At 48.6% G+C, this 13,710-nt stretch overlaps 1 protein-coding gene across 6 annotated transcripts in view; it reads left to right on the top strand.

Annotated features, from left to right (window-relative positions):
* Positions 1-13,710, top strand: part of TOM1L2 (target of myb1 like 2 membrane trafficking protein) — a 130,183-nt gene that overhangs the window by 96,909 nt on the left and 19,564 nt on the right. For all 6 annotated transcript variants that reach the window (XM_009189803.4, XM_009189801.2, XM_009189804.4 and 3 more), the window contains 3 exons: positions 7,445-7,578; positions 10,050-10,098; positions 10,554-10,677. In XM_009189803.4, coding sequence (XP_009188067.1) covers positions 7,445-7,578; positions 10,050-10,098; positions 10,554-10,677 — 307 coding nt within the window. The remainder of the gene's footprint in view (positions 1-7,444; positions 7,579-10,049; positions 10,099-10,553; positions 10,678-13,710) is intronic.

Below are 13,710 nucleotides of genomic sequence, written 5' to 3'. Positions count from 1 at the left end.
GGGTGTAGCTTCCTGCAGTAAAGCAAGAGCAGCAGGGAAACTTGACAGTGTGAGCTATTTGCCTGCAGACTCATGGGTATGTGGCTGGTATTTGAGGAGAGGCTGAGGCCACTCTAGCACCCTGTGCTGTCAGCGTAGCTGGAGCCTCTGAGGAGAAGGAAGGCAGGGTGCCCAGGGTGAACACAGCAACTCCTCCTCTTGAGCTATGTGTCAAATCCTCCACTCTCTGAATTGGGAGAGACCTGCCAGGAAGTTGGTTCAGCTCTACACCTGTGTTCAGATTTCTTCCACAGCATCTTGTCTACTGGGTCTTTCTGCACATCCCCAGTGACAGGCTATTCACAGCAGCCCACTTGCTTTCAAATGGACATCTTGGTTAGACTTTGGGCAGCAGCACAGCAGACATACAAATTACACAGGCCTATGAATTAATGCCTTCCCATCCATCCCCTCCCACTGATGAGCTGGGTGATGCCAGGTAAGTCACCAGCCATCTCCAGGCCCTCTTCTCCTCTCTAGACTGGAGTGATCACTCACACCTTGGCAGTGCCTGGAGCAGGGCTGGGCTTAGGTAAGGCCTCACAAATCCTAGCTTTCATGACTGTTGTTAGAAAGCCTTTCACACATTGATCTAAAGTGTGTCTCCCTATAACCTTGATCCTGATCTGTCTTCTTAGACACTAGAACAAGACTAATTCCTCTTTCACATGGGTAGATCCTTAAATATTTGAAGATTGTCATAAGCCACACCCACTGCCCAGTCTCCACATGGAACAAATGTGGCAGTTGGCAGCCCACCATGGGGTTGGATAGGCAGTTCTTCACAAGAGGCAGACATTATAAAATGGAGAGTTTCCATCAGCTGAAAACCCTGCTGCGTCACTTCTCGTCTGGTGGTTAAGCCTATCTTTGTCATCCTGTGCAAGGACCTTTAGGTCTGGGCCCAAAATTCAAGACACTGCATCTGTCCCTGCTAAAGTGCATGCCCTTACCTGCAGAAAGCCTGAGTTCGGTGTTCTGGGATCTTTAAAGATTGCGATTCTGTCATCCAGTGCCCTCTGTCTCTCCCAATTTAGCATTTTGAGCTTAGTCTTCAATGAATAACTTTTAATTAATACAATGATGCCAAAAATATATGTTCTTCTGTGGCCATTCATCAGCATCAGATAATAACAGAGGCCTCCTCCTCGTTTCTCCAAGTAGCAGATGGTGTATCTCCTCTTGCTTCTTGCATCTCATTTCAATAAAGACAGAATGGCCAAGGCCATTTTCTCTAGAGAAATCTGGTTTATTCTACATGTTTAACTTCTTTATTCTCCTTTCTCATCAACAAAGACTTTCTTCTCCCTCCCATCTTTGCAGCAACAGAAAACAGATCTTCAGGACCTTATTCCCTGTTCTTCAAACTTGTGGAGGGCTCAGAGGAAATCCATAAAGATGATTAAAAGACTGTTGCGTGAGGTAGGGATGAGAATGTCCCTTGAAGAAAAGATAAAGGCATTGGGATTAATTAGATAGAAAAGAGAGGATATTTACCAAGGTGTTCTAATAGATGGAGGGCTTTTGTACAAGTGACCAGCTGTTCTTCCCTCTGTTGAGGACCAGAAATAGGAGAAGGCCAAAGCTGAAGTCATCAACGTTTAGGAAATTCCTGTCCTGGCTGTTGCATAGTGGAAAGGGTGACCTGAGCAAGCAGTAGGCTCTCAGTTGTCTTAGGCCCAAAGAGAATCACTCTGTTTGAGTGATTTGGAGGTGGAGGAAGCAGAGGAAAGTCTCCCAAGTGAGCCTACTGAGGGTCTGGCTGTGATGACACCACAGAGGACATGCAGGTGGCCACCTGGCACTGTGGTAGCAAAAGTCTTAACATCTGGCCCTCCTCTCACCTTCTGTCCTTTTTTTTCTTCCTTTTTTTTTTTTTTTGAGAAGGAGTCTCGCTTTGTCACCAACACTGGAGTGCAGTGCCATGATCTTGGCTTACTGCAACCTCCACCTCCTGGGTTCAAGCGATTCTCCCGCTTCAGCCTCCCAAGTAGCTGGGATTACAGGCACCTGCCATCATGCCCGGCTAATTTTTGTATTTTTAGTAGAGACGGGGTTTCACCATGTTGGCCAGGCTGGTCTTGAACTCCTGACCTCAGGTGATCCACCAGCCTCAGCCTCCCAGAGCGCTGAAATTACAGGTGTGAGCCACCACGCACGGCCTTTTCTTCCTTTTTGAAACAGATGTGAAAGACTGAAGTTAAGAGATGGTAAAGCTTTCTCTGTGCGGAGACCCCTGGAAATCCCTGAAGTGGAAGCCCCAAGTCATAGTCTCTGGGCCTGTCTTTAGCATAGCTCTTTGGAAAGCCATCGGGATGCTTCTCCAGGATTGGAGCATAGAGGCCCTGCCTGTGGGGTTGGGAGCTATCTAACCCACCACCCCAGTGGGAAGGCTGTGGGGAAGAGGCAGCAAACCCAAGGCCAGAGCAGATGTTCCTGGTGCTGACTATTGATGAGATCACTGCATTCTGTGCCCTTGGGGCTCATTCTTCCTCCAAGCCGAGGTCACAATGTTAGAGCCTCAGAAATCATCTAATACTTGCCAAACTTTTTAAAAAAGTAACGGAGGCCAGGCACAGTGACTCACACCTGTAATTCCAGCACTTTGGGAGGCTGAGGCAGGTGGATCACTTGAGGTCAGGAGTTCGAGACCAGCCTAGCCAACATGGTGAAACTCTATCTCTACTAAAAATACAAAAATTAGCCGGGCATGGTGGCAGATGCCTGTAATCCCAGCTACTTGGGAGGCTGAGGCAGGAGAATTGCTTGAACCTGGGAGGTGGAGGCTGCAGTGAACTGAGATCATGCCACTGCACTCCAGCCTAGGTGACAGAGCAAGACTCCATCTCAACAAATCAAATAAATAAATAAATAAATAATGGCTGGGCCCCGTGGCTCATACCTGTAATCCCAGCACTTTGGGAGGCTGAGGCGGGTGGATCACAAGGTCAGGAGATCGAGGCCATCCTGGCTAACACGGTGAAACCCCGTCTCTATTAAAATACAAAAAATTAGCCAGGCATGGTAGCCAGCGCCTGTATTCCCAGCTACTCAGGAGGCTGAGGCAGGAGAATGGCATGAACCCGGGAGGTGGAGCTTGCAGTGAGCCGAGATCACGCCATTGCACTCCAGCCTGGGCGACAGAGCAAGACTCCGTCTCAAAAAATAAATAAATAAATAAATAAATAAATAAAGTAAATAAAGAAATAAATAAATAAATAAATAAAGTAATGGAACCTTTTCCTCCACAAATAAAATTTTACAGTGAATGGCAACATTTGAAATCGAGAAAAGCAGAGCAGCCCCAGCTGCCCTGGCCCCGTGCCATGGAGGCTGCTGCAGCACGTCAGTGGCCCTCTGCAGAAGAACTTCCTCATGAATGCAGCCCCCTTGTTTTACACAGGGAGAAGCAGGCCTGCAGAGGACTGGAGACTTGGAGAGTGTATCCAGTCACAGGCTACTTGCTGCCTGCAGCTTGGTCCCCAGCACCCAGCTGGGGCTAGGGCTCTGTGGGAGAGACTGACATCAACCCCTGCTCCCTTCCATCAGGCTGCTGGTGCTTGGAGTATTTGTAGCCATGTTTCTGAGACACTTCCTACTGTCTACTGAGGAATCTGGTTTGGTTCTCCTCTAAATCCAGTGAACCACCCACGAGGCCTACTCTTTGTTTTGGGGCTTCTGCTGTGTGGAGTGCAGATGGGGGCTGGTCACCCCTTGCTGGAGGTTTTTCTAGAGGGGCTCTGATGGCAGACTGGAGTGTGTTGAATGCTGTGGGAGTCTTGAGGAGGGTGGGATGGTGGGGGATCCCCAGAAAACACTGTATGTGAACGGGAAGATGAATAAATGGGAAGTATGTGTTAAAGCTGGCACTGTAAAATGTTAATGATACAATCTAGGTGACAGGCATATGGTGTCTGTCCACTGTAAAATTCATCCTGTTTTGCTGTATGTTTGAAAATTTTTGTGACAAAATCCTGAGGTGGGGAAACATCCTGAGGCCTTGAAGGATGAGTAGGAGTTTGTTTGATGGAAAAGGAGATAAGGGACATTGTAGGTAGATGGCCAACTTCTCAGGAGCCCTTGAGCAATGTGGAAAGTGCCTGAGGCCACCTATATCCTGGAAAGTCTGAGGTGTGTTTGAAGATGGCCTATGGGCCTTAGGTGCTGATGCCCCAGTCTTCTGGAGGGTAACTTGGATCTGTTTCCCACAGCATGCTCCCACACTCCCCTGGCTTGCAGGTCCTGTGCCTTGTGATTGGCCTGCAGCTGTGATTGGAGAATGTGATTGACTTTTTTCTTTCTCCCTCCCTAACCAAGGACAGCCAGGGCTTGCTGCTAGGCCACAAGCCCCAGAGGCCATACTTTCTTGTAATGGGCCTGTTTGCAGGAGGGGGTGGGTCCTGAGCTAGGACTTGAGATCCTTTTGCTCATCAGAGATTTTCCACAGACACCTGGAGTGCTAGAGCAAGGAGGAGCTCAGCAGTGCCTGGCCTGGTCCTCATGTGTGTTGGCACGTCCGCATCCCTGGGGAGGAGACCCGTACGGTGGCCTGGAACAGTCCATGGCAGAGCAGAGAGGCAGAAGTTTGTTTGACCTGTTTTCTCTGTCCTACTGCCCAGCCTCTCTTTTTCATCCTGCACACTTTTGCTAGGTCTTTCTCTGGTACTTCTTCCAAAGTGCGGGGTAAATATGCTGCCCAAGTGTTGGCCACATATCCTTTTTTTCTTTTAGGAAGCAGGGGAGGATGGTCTTTGACAGAGGATAGTTAACCTAAATCTATGCTCCCCTGTCAGCCCTGAACAGAGATGCTCACTGCGTTTTAACAATCTATTAGAAATACTATGATTATTTTAATTGTTCACTTGTCCTGGCTGTTGGAATCCTTCACATGATCTAATGTGATTGCTTCTTTCATAAGTTTGGACATTTTTATTTTGTTTTTGTTTGTTTTAATGTTAAGGGCCTGGCTTTATCAGCATCACTCCTGAGCATGCTTCATTCTGTAATGAGTGTTTCCCCTGCATTGTTGGTTTTCCTGTGTACAGTAATTGTGACTGGGTTTTGACCTGTGAGTGTCCATTGGCGCCTGTGGCCATTATTGCCTGGCAATCCAGACCACATCTGGCAGGCCTCGAGGCCCAGGCAGCTTCTTGAGAGCCCCTCTCCTGCCTGGCCTGGGGACATGAGCCATTCACAACAGAAGAGAGTGGACATTTTGTGGAATTTTCTCTTTACTAGATAGCAGTGTCCCCTGCAATTAAGATCCAGTATTCACCTCTTCTTATTAATTCTAGCACTTATCTGTATGTTTATAAGTGCTTACTGCTGGTTCAGTGGGGCCTGGGATGAGTCCTAGAGAGGGAAAATTAGATCCTGGATGAACAAAAATTCCCGATTCTCTGAGTGAAGAGTGCTGAGAAGACTGAGTGTATGTGGATAACTGAGCTGGTGGTTTGTGGGGACAAGAGTTCAGAATACTTTATTTTTTATTTTTATTTTTTGGAGACAGGATCTCACTCTGTTCCCCAGGCTGGAGTGCAGTGGTGCAATCTCAGCTCACTGTAGCCTCTGCCTCCTGGGTTCAAGCAATTCTCCCACCTCAGCCTCCTGAATAGCTGGGATTACAGGTGCACGCCACTGTGCCCAGCTAATTTTTGTATTTTTTCATAGAGATGGGGTTTTACCATGTTGGCCAGGCTAGTCTCAAACTCCTGACCTCAAGTGATCCGCCTCCCTCGGCCTCCCAAAGTGCTGGCATTACAGGCATGAGCCACCGCACCAGCCTCTGAATACTTTAGAGTCATTAATTCTCTCAGAAGTACTTGGGGAGTGCCTCCCATGTGTCAGTCGTGGGTACCAGGGAAATGCCTTCTCTGCCCTCAAGGAGCTTCAGTCTAGAGGGGAAGGCACATAAGAAGCCCAGCCCCTGTGTGAGTGCTGTGTTGCAGGATACCAGGGACATACAGGGGGGATGCCTTTGATTCCCCACTTGGCTTGATTGACCACCTGTGTGATGTGTTCAGCAGATGATTACTGGGCTTTTTCACTGTGTGGCTCAGTGCAGGGCTTGAGGGCATCCTTGAGTGGATAAATGGCAACACCCCCTCAAGAGTTTATGATGTGGTAGGAAGGAAGACCCTTTAGCCAAGCTAGCCAGATTATGAGACAATATGAGGAACTAAAAAGAGATTACCATGTCTCCTGTGAATAAATCAGTCACTTCTACCAGAAACGGTTTCAAAATGAAGTTGTTTTGAAACTGAGCTGTGAGAACGAGGGACTTATCTTTCATGTCTTATCCTCTTAACTCACTGGCACCCTCCAGTGCCCAGGTAGGTGGGGACAGCATCTCCCTCTGCTTTAACCCTGTATGGCACGCTGGGACTTGGCGCTTTGGTCACAGGCAGTTCCTGTAGTCAGGGATGCTTGGGGGCCAGCCTGGCAGGGTTGCCAGCTCCCTCCTCTGTAGCATCCTCAGTCTGGCATCGAGATGGCAAGGGGCCTGGCAGGAATTGAGGGAGCTCTATAAGCAAATTTGAACAAGGGCATCAGTAAGTCTGCTGTTCTGGAACAGGGAAGGTTCATGGAAGCCAGGCCATAAAGTGCTAAGGCTCTGTCATCAGGGGGATGTTGCTTCTAAGGGTAGAGAGGGCTCCAGGGTGTGCGAATGTCCTCTTTTGGCCAGCCAGGGAGCTGCCTGGGCTTCTGAGGCCTCGGCAAAGTGGCAGATATGCCACCAAAATATACCTAATGCAGTCATAAAATACACTCCTGCTATTGCTGGGAGTGTAAGTAGACTGATGTCATCTTTCTGGAGTGCCTTTTACTATTACTAATTGATGTTATAAATGACCATACCCTTTCACCTAGAAATTTCCCTCCTAAGGAACTCCTCCTATGGAAGTGCTAGCCCAAGTGCATATGCATGTTTGTGTACAGGTGTTCATTGCTGCATTATTTGGGTTGGCCACAGAAAGAGAGACCACAACCTAAATGTCCAACAATAGAAGAATGGCGAGATACATTATGAAACACACAAAGGAATGAGGCAGTCTGTACCAAGTGATGGGGAACGGTGTCTGGAATATTTTGTTGAGAAAAAGCAATCTGCAAAGAATCACATTTTAATATTTTTTAATGATTTGTACAAGCATGTACTTGTATACATACAACAGTATGTCTGTCTGGACATTTGTCTGCTGAAAAAGTACTTGCTTTCTCTGGGGAAGGATGGGCAGGCTGTGAAGAGGGAACTTCTACTTTGAATTCGGCACATGTCTGGTTTCATGAACAAGCATGTACTCCTTTTGTGACTTTTAAGAATCAGTACAAATTTTTTCAAAGGAAATAGAATGTGACAAAAAGCACACCCAGCAGGCTACCCAGAGGTGCATGTGTTCCCTAGGAGCTGAACAGGACCTGCCGGGCCATGCAGCAGCGCATCGTGGAGCTCATCTCCCGCGTGTCCAACGAGGAGGTCACCGAGGAGCTGCTTCATGTGAACGACGACCTCAACAATGTCTTCCTTCGATATGAGAGGTGGGAGCTGGATTTCTTTCTTTTTTTTTCCCCTTGAAAAGATTGTTGCCATAACAGAGGGATTTCTTTCATAAACAAAGGAAAGAGAGGGAGAGGGAGAGAGATTAGAGTTGGAAAATACTCATCAGAGATGCTAATTTGTTCCCGGCTGACAGGGAAAATGCTTCTTGTCCTCCTGGGAACCGAGCAGCAGAAGCAGCAGGAAGTTGACATGCAGAATTAGGCTCTGCCCTTTGTAAGCCTCAGGCTGCTCTGCCTTTCCCCACTGCCCCGCCACCCCCAGCTCCAGGGAGGGGTAGCACTTGGGGGGCTCTGGGTCCCAGAGCTGCTGCACCTGCTCCTTTGATGATCCTTTGAATTTGAAAAGGATTAAAGGGAAAAAAAAATCTCTACTAAGAAAAAGGATTTCCTCTTTCCCATCTTAAAAAAAAAAAAAAAGAAAGAAAGAAAGGAAAAAAGCTTTTCCCTTTGCAAATGTCAGTGTTATCTAGAGCATTCAGGGGAAGCAGGCGGGTGTAAGTGCCGGAATGCTGCTGCTTAGGGAAGCGTGCACACATTCATTTCAGTTCTTTCTGCAGCCAAATCATTTTTGGGTTTGAGGTAACAAACCTGCAAATTCTTTTTTATTTCCAAAGCCTTCCTTCAGGACAAAGCCCAAAATGTCTTATTTAGACCTAGTTTTAAATAGGAGGAATAATGGCAAGCACAGTTCCCATCTCATCACCTGATGGGAGCACACTGGGCTTTCACGAAGGACTCAGCATAAGGACCAGAAAGGACCATGATCAGGCCAGCCTTTTCCCCTTAAAGATGAGGCTTGAGAGGACAGGACAGTGGCTTGAGTCCCCTGCAGACCTGAGGTCCTGGTCCCCTCTGCCAACCAGCTGACTCACACCCTACTGCTGGATTCATCAGGAGGACAAGGATCTGGCGTCAGTTAGGGTCAGAGGGACAGGGACAGATGCTTGCGTTTGCATTACCCTTTGGGGGCCTAAAGAGTGGTTTTGTTGTGGCCGTCACAGCCTTGGGCCTTGTCTCATCTTTTGATTATGGAAGTACACATCAGTGGCTCTGTGCCCACCTGACAGGCGAAGAAACCTCTGCAGTAAGTGTGGGGGGTCCCTGGGACCCCCAGTGCATCAGTTGAAGAACAGGAGCAGATCTGAGGGGACTTGACTCCCTGCCCGAGGCCCCTTTGTCTTGCCATGTGGTTCCAGTTTCTCCATGGTAAATGGGCTTGCATTTAACCTGTTAAATCTATTTAAGCCCTGCTAGAAAGCATAACAGGAGCTAACTAATATGGGTATTTTCACCCAACAGTCCCCCAGTCCCAGCATTACAAAGAATTCAGAGGCAAAGCCAGGGCTGGTGGCTAGAAGTGCTATCCTGGTTAGAGTGTCTTTGATGATAGTCATTGTTCATTGAAGATGAGTGTGGGAAAGTTACCCCAGGATTAAAATTGTTTCAGATGTATTAATATTCCTGTTCTCCTTGTAGACCACTGTTGAAAAAACACACAAGTCTTTTTTAAAACCACAGTGGACACTCACTGCCTACCCAGATCATCCTCCTGGGGATCCCTTGTCACCAGATGCTGACCCCAGCAAGTTGGGAGACAGAAGTGGAGCGGCATAACTCACTAAAGCTGGGTGTCTAAGGCTCCAGCTGGAAAGTCTCTTAGCTACCGCTGCCCGTGGCATTTGGAGTTTTTAAATATGATGCAGAACATAATCTGTTCTGCCCCACCCCAACACACACCTCATTACTACTCTTCCATTCCCCACCTGACATAAGGATGACCTGGCCTTCGACAGTTGCTCAAAGCCAAGTCCCCCTGCACTGCCCGATTGGGTGCGGAAGACACTCACTCCACCCTTCTAGCAGTCCTTCGATGATTGGCCCAGGCCTCTCTGTAGCAGCTACTGGCGAGCATTTCCCCAGGCCACAGTCAGGGCCATGCATCTACCTTCCTCCTACTGGTGCCCACCCTATGCATGCCCCAACCCCTTTCCCCAGAGATTCAGTTGGGAGCATGTTAGGAACACTAGCTGGGCGCTTCTCAACACAGCCCTGTGAAGTAGGGAGTCTGCAGCTACTGCCTGGCGTTGTAAACATTGGAGAGCTCCAAGGTAAAGTGGCTAAGCCACCCTCCCTCCAGGGACAAGAGGAGCTCTCTGGGCCCAGGTGTGTGAGGAGAGGCTGGGGACACTCACAATGACCTCCATGATGGGCCAGCCACCACCCCTTTCTGATGCCCATTCAGGGTGCTGGGTGAGAGGCTGATCCTCTCAGGGGGAGCCACACACACAGAGGAAGCCGTGGCAGAGTTGATATATGGTTTCACTCCCTAGCCCCCAACTAGGACTGGCTGGTCTTGGTCCCAGAGGTTCTTCATAGGACTAGTGAGCACCCTACAGGGCCATATCACAGGCATCCTCTCTCCTTACTTCTGCTTTCCCTTCCCCCGTTAGGTTCGAACGATACAGGTCTGGCCGATCGGTTCAAAATGCCAGTAATGGAGTAAGTATTCCTTCAGAATCCTCTCATCTCCTGAGGCCAGACCTACCCATCCACGTTTTGGAGGCTGGAGAAACCTCCAGTTTTTCTAACTGGGGTTGAAATATTTGGGAAATTGAAGAGCAAGCTTTGGTTGATGGGATACTAGGGCAGAGCTAGCAGGCACCCCTGATGGGAGGGTGGCAAGGAAGCTCTAAGTCTGTAGCTCCCAGGACAGTCACTGTTGACTCAGCAACCCCTCCTTCTACTGGGGAGGGGGAGGAGGCAGTGGGCAGGGCTCACTGACATCAAGGGCCACCATGGACCCAGAAGGCAGGTGGGGAAAGTGACCTTGCTTCTGTACTGGAGCAGTGCTGATGCTTTTCTTCTCAGAACCCTGCACAGTTGCCTTGCTAGCTTCTACCTCAGAGCCTGACTCCAGGGTTCTGGGGCTCATGACCAGTCTCACATTCTGACAGGTACTGAACGAAGTGACTGAAGACAACTTAATAGACCTGGGGCCAGGGTCTCCAGCCGTGGTGAGCCCGATGGTGGGGAACACAGCGCCCCCATCTTCCCTCTCCTCCCAGCTTGCAGGCTTGGGTGAGTGTCTCATAGGGATAAAAGGGCCTACTTACTTCCTACCACTGGCCTCCCTTGCAGGCCACCTCTCTTTCTTTCTTGGAAGACCCAAAGAGAGTCTTTTGGGAATACATGTGAAAGTGTATTCCTGAGTCCTAGCCAGTTGTACCACCTTACCTTCAATGCATACCTTTTTTTCCCCTAAATTTGAAGTTTAAAATCTGTGTTGGAAAGCAGGGATGGGGGAAATTTCAAGGAATTAAAGAAAGGTCACGGCCGGGTGTGGTGGCTCATACCTGTAATCCCAGCACTATGGGAGGCCGAGGTGGGTGGATCACCTGAGGTCAGGAGTTTGAGACCAGCCTGACCAACGTGGCGAAACCAGTCTCTAGTAAAAATACAAAAATTAGCTGGGCATGGTGAGTGCCTGCAATCCCAACTACTTGGAAGGCTGAGGCAGGAGAATTGCTTGAGCCCGGGAGGTGGAGGTTGCAGTGAGCTGAGATCGCGCGTCATTATACTCCAGCCTGGGCGACAGAGCAAGACACTGTCTCAAAAAAAAAAAAAAAAAGAAAAGAAAGGTCACCTGCCATGTTTTATATGGAACATTCTCTATGATTGAAGTAATTTCCTTTTCAGTATTAACTAGGTCAAGCCCAGGCTTATAATCCCAGCATTTTGGGAGGCTGAAGTTGGTGGGTCACTTGAGGCCAGGAGTTCGAGACCAGCTTGGCCAAAGTAGTGAAACCCTGTCTCTACTGAAGATACAAAAAAATTAGCCAGACTTAGTGGTGGGTACCTGTAGTCCCAGCTACTCGGGCGGCTGAGGCAGGAGAATTGCTTGAACCCCGGAGGCAGAGGTTGCAGTGAGCTGAGATCACGCCATTGCACTCCAGCCTGGGGGACGACTCCATCTCAAAAACAAAACAAAACAAAACAAACAATCAATATTAACTAGGTCAAGGAGGGCAGATAGGTTTCAGCTCACTGGCTTCTTGGAACACAGGTTTGAGGAGGATGCTGAAGCCACATCAGGGCTTAGAAAAGTCTGTGATTGGCTGGGCGCGGTGGCTCAAGCCTGTAATCCCAGCACTTTGGGAGGCTGAGACGGGCGGATCACGAGGTCAGGAGATCGAGACCATCCTGGCTAACACGGTGAAACCTCGCTCTCTACTAAAATACAAAAAAAAAAAAAACTAGCCGGTAACGCTAGGGCGCTTCTGTAGTCCCAGCTACTCGGGAGGCTGAGGCAGGGAGAATAGCGTGAACCCGGGAGGCGGAGCTTGCAGTGAGCTGAGATCCGGCCACTGCACTCCAGCCCGAGCGACAGAGCGAGACTCCGTCTCAAAAAAAAAAAAAGAAAAGTCTGTGATTGATTGTCGATATCTACAGAGGGCTTGGAAACAGGAGGTAGCAGCACTGAAATATTTGCTCTCCTTGAACTGTACCATCAACCTAAAGCAGTCCATTGTCTGGAACTTAAAAGAAACTCACCACTTTCTACTTTCCACAGTTCATTTAGTTTGTACATTCAAAGTGTGTATATGACTCTAGCGCATTGGTTATACTGAATGATACCAATTTATAACAAATGAAATTATAACATTGAAAGAATAAGCACGGCCCTCAAAATTCTTTCCTCTGTCTTGCTTTTCTGCTTTCCTTTTTAAAAAATATTTCTCGGCCGGGTGCGGTGGCTCAAGCCTGTAATCCCAGCACTTTGGGAGGCCGAGACGGGTGGATCATGAGGTCAGGAGATCGAGACCATCCTGGCTAACACAGTGAAACCCCGTCTCTACTAAAAAATACAAAAAACTAGCCGGGCGAGGTGGCGGGCGCCTGTAGTCCCAGCTACTCAGGAGGCTAAGGCAGAAGAATGGCGTGAACCTGGGAGGCAGAGCTTGCAGTGAGCTGAGATCTGGCCACTGCACTCCAGCCTGGGTGACAGAGCAAGACTCCGTCTCAAAAAAAAAAAAAAAAATTTCTCTGTCTACCTTCCTTTCATTTGACTTGAGTTAAACTTCTAGTGGCTATCAGTTGCTGTAATTCTAGCTTCTCAATATTTCATATATTTGTAGCCACTATTTCTGTATCGGAACAGATGTCTCTGCCTTCGGTCAGTCCAGCATACATGATGGCCAGATTTAATACTTAAAATTCAAATTGTCATGCCTGTAATCCCAGCACTTTGGGAGGCCGAGGCGGGTGGATCACCTGAAGTCAGGAGTTCGAGACCAGCCTGGCCAACATGGCAAAACCCCATCTCTACTAAAAATTGCAGTGAGCCAAGATCGTGCCACTTCACTCCAGCCTGGGCAACAGAGCAAGATGCCATCTCAAAAAACAAAAAAATTCAAATTGGATTCTGCTACCTCTCTTCTTAAAAAAGGTCTAGTAGGCCAGGCATAGTGGCTCACGCCTGTAATCCCAGCACTCTGGGTAGCCAAGGCGGGCAGATTGCTTGAGTCCCGGAGTTCAAGACCAGCCTGGGCAACATAGCAAAACCTCATCTCTACTAAAAATACAAAAAATTATCTGGGAGTGGTGGCACACACCTGTAGTCCCAGGTACTCAGGAGGCTGCAGTGGGAGAATCTACTGAGCCTAGGAGGTCGAGGCTGCAGTGAGCTGAGATCGTGCCACTGCACTCCAGCCTGGGCACCCACAGTGAGACCCTGTCTCAAAAAAAAAAAAAAAAAAAAAATGTGTAGTGTCCGCCAGGCGTGGTGGCTCACACTTGCATTCCCATCACTTTGGGAGGCCGAGGTGGGAAGATTCACTTGAGGCCAGGTGTTTAAGACCAGCCTGGGCAACATAACGAGAACTTGTCTCTACAAAATAATTTTAAAACAGCTGGGCACGGTGGCACACGCCTCTAGTCCTAGCTACTTGGGAGGCCAAGGTGGGAGGATCACTTGAGCCTGGGAGGTCAAGGCTATAGTGAGCCATGATCATGCCAAGAGAGTAAGACTCTGTCTCTTTAAAAAAAAAAAAGTCTAGTGTCTTCCCACCCACTCCTTTACTTGGCATTTGAGATATTACCAGCCACTTCCTC

This window comes from Papio anubis, chromosome 17 (genome assembly GCF_008728515.1).
Source record: "Papio anubis isolate 15944 chromosome 17, Panubis1.0, whole genome shotgun sequence".
Classification (NCBI taxonomy): Eukaryota; Metazoa; Chordata; class Mammalia; order Primates; family Cercopithecidae; genus Papio; species Papio anubis.
This window is presented reverse-complemented; position numbering and strand designations above follow the sequence as displayed.